This window comes from Macrobrachium nipponense, chromosome 10 (genome assembly GCF_015104395.2).
Source record: "Macrobrachium nipponense isolate FS-2020 chromosome 10, ASM1510439v2, whole genome shotgun sequence".
In the NCBI taxonomy this organism is placed as follows: Eukaryota; Metazoa; Arthropoda; class Malacostraca; order Decapoda; family Palaemonidae; genus Macrobrachium; species Macrobrachium nipponense.
In genome coordinates this window covers 102,415,939-102,425,274 of record NC_087204.1, presented here as the reverse complement: position 1 = coordinate 102,425,274, position 9,336 = coordinate 102,415,939, and the positions used below count along the sequence as shown (strand labels likewise).

Genomic DNA, 9,336 nt, shown 5'->3' with positions numbered 1-9,336 from the left:
CCCTATGACAAAATCCTTCGGGGAAGGGCTTGAGAACCTCTCAAACCTCAGGTCTAGGACTGGGGAGTTTTAGTCTTGGGCATGAGCTCCAGGAAAAAGTCTAGGACAGGGAGAACCATCCTCCAGCTTGGAGATGTAGGAGAGGTCGCGTAATTCACGCCCTCTTGTGGGTGAGCTGAGGGCCGGAAGGAACACTGTCTTCTATGTTGGTTCCCTGTCATGTGATGGACCATGGGAATAATATGGTTGTGCTTAGCCAAGATATCTTGTACCAGTCGTTCCATAATTTATTATGCCTTGTGTAATTCAGTTTCTGACCAAGTGGCTAACCATGTGGAGGGAGAACATATAGGTGATCCTTCTATGTTTTAACTTGAGTCTGGTCTTGGAGCTTGATTGTTCTCGTTAATCAAGTAGGTACACATTGAAGTTTTGAGATTCACTTTATATCTCTTTGACCTTGAAGATTTTAGCACCCACTTGTTGAATATAAATCTGGGTGAGTATTCTTGCCCTGTATCATTTCATAAATAAATGTTATAAGGTCAATAATAACTTCTTTTAAAAAAATCTAAGCGTTGCTGTGGCTCTAACCAAGTCATATGTATAGTTTTTAAGTTGCTGAAAGTTTCCACATACACCTGAAAACAGCTAAGAAATTGGAAGTGCTGCCACCCTGTTGTGAACAGTGATATGATATAATTAAGACAGGTTTGTTGGTTGTAAGGATTTACAGTTTGGGCTCCATCTCATTTATCTTACTTAGCTTTTATCTTACTGGTCATGTTCTGTCAGCACCTAAAGTTAGCACACGTTTTATGTAGTACTTAGGCTGGAAGTTACGATGGGACTCATTCAGGTGAGTGGAGGTCTTGCCAAGCATTAACCACAACTTCTTTTGTTTTAAGGAGATCGTCAGCATTTGGTTCACTGTGAATTTAAAGGCAAAGGAATTGGATTGAAGGATCTAGGGAACATGTTAACATTAGTTTTGGTCAATGTAAAAGTATTTAATTCATACTCTTGATACTATGAATACATCGTACAGACCTATGACTTTTAGCTAAGTACGTATGTCTGTTTGTTTGTCTAAGCAAAATATAAAAGTGTTTGTAGATTCTAATAGTAGGTAGCGAGTAGAAAAGACCACCCGACAGCCTCAATGAATGTGTTTATTTCTTCTCCTTGCGTGTTTTTTGACAGTTGGCTAATTTTGCCATTTTCATTCAAATAAGTTGACCTCGTGAAACAAAAATAAATGCACTCGCAATAGTATCAAATGAATGGGCTGTGTACTCATCAGGTACCAGTAGTTGATTGTTTTTTTTTTTTTTTTTTTTTTTTTTTTTTGTTTTTTTTTTTTTTGAAAGGGGTTTGTAATCTAGGTAGAATGTTCAGTACTTGAAGAATCTATGCTCTCTTAAGATGTTTAATACCCCAACCAACCTAATGCAGACTGAGCAGTGATGCTGGACGCTACAGACATAATAAATTGAGATGTAGGAATGTACCAGCTTAAGATGATAACTGATCTTAGGCTGTGAGAGTTGAAGATCTTTAAAAAGAATCTCATTTCTCTTACATGGTGATGGACATCAATAGGGAATGATAGGTCTGTAATTTGTCTAAGAACATGAAAAATGTAAAGGGAATGTTCTATTTGTACAAATCTTTACCTGTATTCTGAGTATATTACTGTACTATTTTCTCGGTATGGGGAGATGGAGGGTTTCCACACCTTGAGATGTGAGGGTTTGCTTATTGGATAACTTGTTGAGGTTTCGACCAACTTAAAAAAAAAAAGTTACTGGTTCTAAACTTTAATGTTAGAGTTCCTTTGGGTTGGGAATTTGGTCTGGGATGGAAGCTAAATATTTACCCATATGGAATACTGTGTACAATTTCTGACTGAACTGTAGGATTTTTAAATATTTTGTCTTGAAGAAATGATAAAGTTGGTTGTTTGTTATTAGAATGAAATCAGTGTGTATAAAAAAAAAATTCTATTTTGAGAGCCTAATATGCTTTTACTACCCTGTGTAGCTGGAGTTGTGTGTGAAAATTCTTGGAGATATATTGGATGTGCTGTTTTGTGCCGATGTTGGGTCAACATTCGACGACATGACGCTGCTCAGTTCGAAGATGCTGGAAAACATTCTCACCATCGTCTACAAGATGACCAGGGATGATCCCTTAATAGTGAGTATATGTTATTGTGTTACTATTAATTCAGTTTAGTATAATTTTCTTATGTTGAATAGGAAGTTAACGTACAGGAATTGACTTCTTTGAAGGATTGGGGTCTTGATTGAGGGGGTTAGCACAGAATTTGTTGTACCCTAACTTTGGATACAGATGAGTGTCCATACACAGTGTTTACAAAATACATACAGATTTTTTCATTTCTATCAACAGTTTGATGGAAAACACTATACGTATTCCATTTATTGGGAACTCTGTTAGGTAACCTGGAAATCACTTTATTTTGTTTTTTTTGAGTGTCAAATGCCATAGTACCTAATTCTCCTTTTACTCCTTCATCAGGATAATTACTGCATATGAATGCTCTGTAGAAATCAACAGTCTAATATCTTGACTCATTTCTTGCAGTGTAAGTTTGTGAGTGTACTCGTGTCTCTCCTGCGGCAGATGAACGAGAAACACTTTGTTTCTTTCTTAAATCGCTTTTCAACTCAGGAACAGCTCTTCCAGTTTTTGGTGGAGCTTCAGATGGTCATACAGGACCTCATTGTCCAACCAGTATTTCCTGCTGATTGGGCGGAGATGATACTCCTACAAAACAGGTATCGCGCCCAGTACTGTTTATATGTTTTATAGAAGATATTGTAAAGACATTATTATATTGTCGTATATGGCAGGTTTAGTTGTAACTACAAGTTAGATATTAGAGGATAGAAAGAACAGAAGCTAAAAAGATATTAAGGGGTTAACAACCAATTCACTCATGCAAACTTAAGGTGCTCCAATTAGGAAAAATATGAAATGCTTTAACAATTGATTATTTTTTGTACTTGTAATTTTGTTTGTTGTTAGTGCTCATCATTTTTCAAGTTGATGAAAAACATGCTACCCTGTTGATGGCATTGCAAAGAAGATTACTGGATTTAAATCAGAAATAACTGAATGATCAAGAGAGATGAAGGACATATGAATTTTGCTGCTGCAGTATGGGAGAGTATGAGCCACAAAAAAAACCTTTGGTCAATAGCTGCTGCTTTTTACGGTAACCCTGTAATAAAGAATATCAGTTAACCTTAAGAGAAAAGGACTTGTAGTTTCAAGGGTTTACAGACTGAACTTACATGCAATACAAGGCCTTGCAGAATAGTTGCCAAATGTTCAGGATAAGAAGGTTTATCATGCTAAATTACTGTACTGTTTCAGTCATAAGATTTCCTCAATAATTTGGTCAAGTACAGTAATGTACATGACTTACCTTTATACTTGGTTTGAGTGATACAGGTTATTTTCATGATTCATTATGGAATCAGGGGGTAGGCAATGGTGAACAGCTAGCCTAAGCCAAGTTAGAGTCAAGAGCAGCCTTTCTGAAGCTAACCCGTTCATAAATTGGAATTATCTTTACACTTTATTTTAATTATGGATGAACTATATTCAGTATTGATCCCTCAATGGAAGCTTTTGGCTTCTCTAATTGGTCCATAAAATTGAATGGCCAATGTAAAGATTGTGGAAGTTGGTTCAGTAATACTACCTGATGGAACTTGATGAGCTTTGTTTCATTTGCTTCTGTTTCATTTGCATAAACATATATGAAATATGTTTATGCACTGGTATGGGAAATTTTAAAGTTTAATTATCCTTTTTAATGTTACCACCTCGCTATGACTAAATCATATTTTTTTTTCTATATACAGTATAATGAATTGAACAAGGGAAATATACGAGTACATGACCATTGAATTCCCTTTTGTTCCTTATGAAAAATCAATATTTTATCTTGGCATTTAATACAGATTGATTATCGTATACTTTCTTCATGGTTACTTTTCTATCATATCAACGTTGAATGGGGAGATACATTGTTGTATTCTCTTTATAGTTTTTTGTTAAAAAGGGATTTTCACTTGCAGTGTGATATTAAAGGTGCTACATCAATTGTCCCGGGTCATATCTGATAAGATGAGGGAACCTTTCAAAGAGTTTGTTTGGTGCAACTTCTTCCTTTGTGCTATCAAGTTTTTGACGCAGGTAAGTTTCTGAGAAGGCTGCGTTAGTGTGGGCGAGTCTGTTACATGTTTTTATTAGCCATCGTTTTTCAGTAGTGTACTGGTACCTAAAAAAATTTTTTTAAGAGAATTTTTTTGTGGAGCAGGTATATATCAGATAACAGCCTAAAGACAGTTGGTTAAAACAAGGGTTTATTTTTGTGGGCTTTATATATATATTGATTACTACTTTTTTGAATAAACTGGAAAATTACTAGCAAATTGCATGTATTCACATAATTTTTTCATATTAAAAGCAGTACAAATAGTAAAAATTAAATACGTATAAGCATTGAAGTTTTTTAGTCTTAAAATTTAATAAATTAAATTTTTTTTACTTGAAAAGTCTACTGTAAAAAATGGGAAAAAGTAAGGTAATGTGAGAAATATTGGACATTTTTAAATTATGTTTTCCTTTTACAAGTATTTTTCAATCCACTGATTTTCAGATTTGTGCTTCTGAAACATTCACATGTCAAAGGCGAAGTGTAGTATTCGCTGAATATGAATATTTGAATGGAGAGCATTTTTTTTATATATATATTTATTTTTGGGTGTTATGTTTTTACAGTTGTATCCATTTTTTGTATTTTTCATTTTCTGGAAACAGCCATCTTTGCAACTTGAAAAGTTCACCCAGAGTAAGAGAACCAAGATTTTGAGTCGCTATCGCGATATGCGTAGAGAAACGGCTGCTGAAATCAGAAGTCTTTGGTTTAGTTTAGGTAGGTGACTTTCATATTACATAATTGTAATACATTTTGTGTGTCCATTGTATAAACTTTGAAGTATCTTGTTACAGGTCTGCTTTCCAAATGTAATCTCCTTCCCCTTTTATTCACAATATTCCAAACCACATCATTGTCACTCTTCTTGTCCAGTCATTCTTTAATGGTTTGATTTATTTTTTTTCTCTTGCAGGTCAACACAAGATTAGGTTTGTAGCACCAAGTGGCAGTGGACAATCTATGGTTGGACCATTTTTGGAAATGACAATGATACCAGAAGTTGAGCTAAGAAAGGCAACCATTCCAATATTCTTTGATATGATGCAATGTGAGTTTTATTCACTTCGTGATCAAGGGAATAATGTGCCCCCAGATATGGCACGCAATAATCAGAAGAACAAGGGGAAATTCAATAAGGTAAGACTTTTTTTTTTTTTTTTTTTTTTTTTTTTTTTTATCCATAACTTTTTTTGAATAACTTGCTTTCATGACTGTGATATAAGACATGGAAAACTTCATTTTTCTAGTGTTTTGTATGATGTTTACAGTAGAATATTCAGACTCAAGTAAGAAAAAAAAATCGGTATGGGTGCAGTCAGTAAATTTTGCTAAAAATTTGCATAAATTATTTGTATAATTTTTCACATTTTATGAATCCTTTAACATTGTTTTCTGTTGTGACATTTACAGTTTGAGAATGAAATTTTGGAGAAGCTAGATCACCTTGTTGAGGGTGGTCATGGAGACGATCATTACAGAGAAGTTTTCCAAACTACAGTTGGTGCATTGTGTGAAGACCATGCTACTATGCGGGAACCAGGGCTGAGGCTTGTGAACACAGTCTCAAGGCTGATGGATCGTTTGTTGCAGTACCGCACAATCATGAACACTCCAGATAATTCAGCAGAGACTAGAATGAGCTGCACTGTCAACTTGCTGGTAAAAAGTTGTGTTTTTAACTCCTCAGAATTATGCACTACCCTACATACACACTATTACATTGCAAATGGCCGTTGCGTATCTTGAATTGTTTGCAAGTTGGTCTTCACTTTTATTTAAGTATAGTATGAAATAAAGTCAGTACTACAGTACTGTACATTTTTCATCCTAAAACACAATACACTACTGTGCACTATACATACAGTACAATATACAGAGTACAGTACTTTATTAATAAAAATGATACTTAAAACCTAAGTATGCGCATGAGTTGCCAGATGCCACAGATTCCTTGCTATACAATCTTTGATTGTTTTTAACCGGTTTTCAGGTGGCACAAGAAGATATCCTATTGTTAAGACCTCAGGTTTGTTAGCTATGAAAAACATAAACACAATTTGTTCATATACGAAACAAACCTTCAGTCTTAACATTAGGATAAATAACTTAGCGCCAGCTGGAAACCGGTAAAATTAAAAAATTGTGTACTCAAGGGACTATTGGCATCTGGGCTTGGTCATGGGGTATTTTATATGTTAGTAAACTGTGGTTATAACAAAGTGTATTGTTGCCAAACATTATTGTACCTATTTGATTCAATTTCGGTAATGTCCCTAAACTTAATATAGGGCAACAGCAATAACAATAGATGTGAAAATTATAGTACTCACAAGAATTTTTTTTCATTTTCAGGAATTTTACTCCGAGATCAATAGGAAAGAACTATATCTGCGCTATGTATATAAACTCCAAGATCTTCATTTGGGATGTGACAACTACACTGAAGCTGGTTACACGCTACTCCAGCATGCCAATTTACTGCGTTGGTCACCTGATTCATTGTCACATGCTCTCCGATCACCACTTTTCCATTCTGTGACTCAGCATGACGAACTGAAGGAGAAATTATATGAGCGTATTATTACATACTTTGATAAAGGACAAGTAAGTTCTCTTATGTTAGTCTGTTAATGGCACTTAGAGTCTTGGAACTGTTGTGACCTCTCCCAAATACATCTTGTTCAAACTACTTTCTCTATAATGCTTGTTGCTGTATAGAATTATGTATCTCTCCATCATTTCCTATTGAATAAATTCCATAAAATTTTCCCAGTTTCATAAAATACCTTAAGTTTTGATTGGTTATATTTGCTACTTTGTAGAAATATTTTTGTTCTTGACAAAAAATGTCCTCAATTTTGTTTGTCAGTTCCCAAATGTCTGTGTTGCATAAAGGATTGTAGCCCTTTTATGGCCTCACAGTAGAGTTCTGCCTATGCCTCAGATTTATTTCAAACTCAAATTATAGGATTGTAGCTTTATGCTGACTTAAGAGAGAAGTAAGATAGAGTTACACCAGATTTAGGAAGTATTTCTTGCTCCTCAAGGGGAACAAGATCATCTTGTTAAATTATTGTTGGTTGTCCTTTTACACTGAATTGGTAGTCTTTAGTATTTATATGTAAAATACCAGATTATTTTTTAGTTCTTACTTTCAGAACTTTGTACTACAGTAGTACCTCGAGATACGAAATTAATCCGTTCCAAGGCGTCCCTTCGTATCACGAGGTTTTCGTATCTTGGACCACATTTGACATGTAAAATGGCTAATCCGTTCCAAGCCCTCCAAAAACACCCCGTTAAATTTCATGATAAAGCTAAATTGACCTATAAACAATGAAATACTACAACAATTTGGACCATTCAATACCTAAATTAAGACTAAAAATGCAAAACCTGTAAATAAAGTGTATATTAGTGTACAAGAAATATTATTACTGTAACGTAAAATGTGGAAGCTTACCTTTCGAGTGAGGCTACGTACATACGTAACTATCCAAGGAAGATTGCTTCTGCCTACGTACTTTTTCACAATGTTCCTGTGTGAGCCTTTTCGGGGGGTGTCTTCTACAAATGATTGCACTTTATGAAAAGCGGCTTTAATTTCTGCTGTTTTTTTTTTTATGTAATATGTACGTACGTACACTTAAAAAAATATACGTACGTACTATAACATAACTATCCAAGGAAGATTGCTTCTGCCTACGTACTTTTTCACAATGTTCCTATGTGAGCCTTTTCGGGGGGTGTCTTCTACAAATGATTGCACTTTATGAAAAGCTGCTTTAATTTCTGCCGTTTTTTTCTTCTTTTTTTAATTTTTAACTTTTTTTTTTATTTTTTTTTTACTTTTTTTTTTTTTTTTTTTTTTTTTTTTTTTTTTTTTTTTTTTTTTTTTTTTTTTTTTTTTTTTTTTTTTTTTTTTTTTTTTTTTTTTTTTTTTTTTTTACAGAATTTCAACTTTCTTTTTTTGCACCTCATGACTTTGTCGGCCCTGTTGTCAATCAAAACCCTGTTCAACCAAATGCTCTCTCTGCAACTGATTTGGGTACTGAATGTTCGGCTGCTGACCTTCAACATAAACTGAAGTGCCTTGATTATACGTACACTACATACTGGTATGCATGTTGTAAATGATTGGTCTACACCCTCTGTTCAGCAGGGAGTGAGATTTCTTACCAACCTTGTTCAAAGGAGGGAGTTGAAAGATTCTACCAAACCAATTGCAAAGTTTCCAAGTTATCCCCCATGAGAGAGACCTTGATCACTTATCCCATGTGAGAGATCTTGGTCACTTTTTTTTTTTTAAATATTAGTATTACGTACACATTGACGATCCCGAAAACGAATACCGCGTGCGTACTATAACAATGCTGGTACCGAGTGGCCGAGCCACGCCACCACGTGTACATAGTAGATGCATGATGGGAGGGACGCTGGCCAATAGGAGAGAAGGATTTCATGGCCGCGACTAGCATCAGGAACCAATGGGAGAGCAGGAGGATGGTGGCGAGTCTACTAGTGTACTTAGATGGCGGTGCGCGGCGCGATTTTCAAAATTGTTATCCGGGCGAATCTCGGACATTCAGAAACCTTTCGTATCTTGAAAACTTTTCATATGTAGAGCCGTTAAATTTTTCGTATTGGGTTTCGTATCTTGAGTTTTTCGTAAGTTGAGCCTTTCATATCTCGAGGTACCACTGTACTTATTTATTTCCTCTTTGCAGATGTGGGAAGATGCCCTCAAGCTCTGCAAAGAACTTGTTCAGCATTATGAAGAGGTCATTCTTAACTATACCAAGCTTGGGGACCTCCTGAAGCGCATGGCTCAGTTTTATGAAAACATCATGAATCCACAGAATCTGAGACCGGAACCAGAATACTTCCGAGTAGCTTACTATGGAAGAGGATTTCCAGCTTTTCTGCAGAATAAGGTGCGTATCCTGTGGAGTTTTACTTTTTTACTTGTTTACAAATCGTTATATTTCTGTGCATTTACGAGAAAGAATTTTTAGACTTGCACTGGGCTAGTGGTGGATCCATAGTGGTTTTGACAGTTATTCATATGTGTGCCTTCC

The 9,336-nt window shown here is 35.2% G+C and overlaps 1 protein-coding gene across 12 annotated transcripts in view; it reads left to right on the top strand.

The window, feature by feature from the left end:
• LOC135223840 (dedicator of cytokinesis protein 1-like) overlaps nucleotides 1-9,336 on the top strand; it is a 340,518-nt gene that overhangs the window by 242,977 nt on the left and 88,205 nt on the right. For all 12 annotated transcript variants that reach the window (XM_064262720.1, XM_064262721.1, XM_064262712.1 and 9 more), the window contains 8 exons: nucleotides 2,044-2,199; nucleotides 2,611-2,804; nucleotides 4,116-4,233; nucleotides 4,861-4,975; nucleotides 5,172-5,395; nucleotides 5,669-5,917; nucleotides 6,611-6,862; nucleotides 8,986-9,192. In XM_064262720.1, the coding sequence (XP_064118790.1) occupies nucleotides 2,044-2,199; nucleotides 2,611-2,804; nucleotides 4,116-4,233; nucleotides 4,861-4,975; nucleotides 5,172-5,395; nucleotides 5,669-5,917; nucleotides 6,611-6,862; nucleotides 8,986-9,192 (1,515 nt within the window). The remainder of the gene's footprint in view (nucleotides 1-2,043; nucleotides 2,200-2,610; nucleotides 2,805-4,115; nucleotides 4,234-4,860; nucleotides 4,976-5,171; nucleotides 5,396-5,668; nucleotides 5,918-6,610; nucleotides 6,863-8,985; nucleotides 9,193-9,336) is intronic.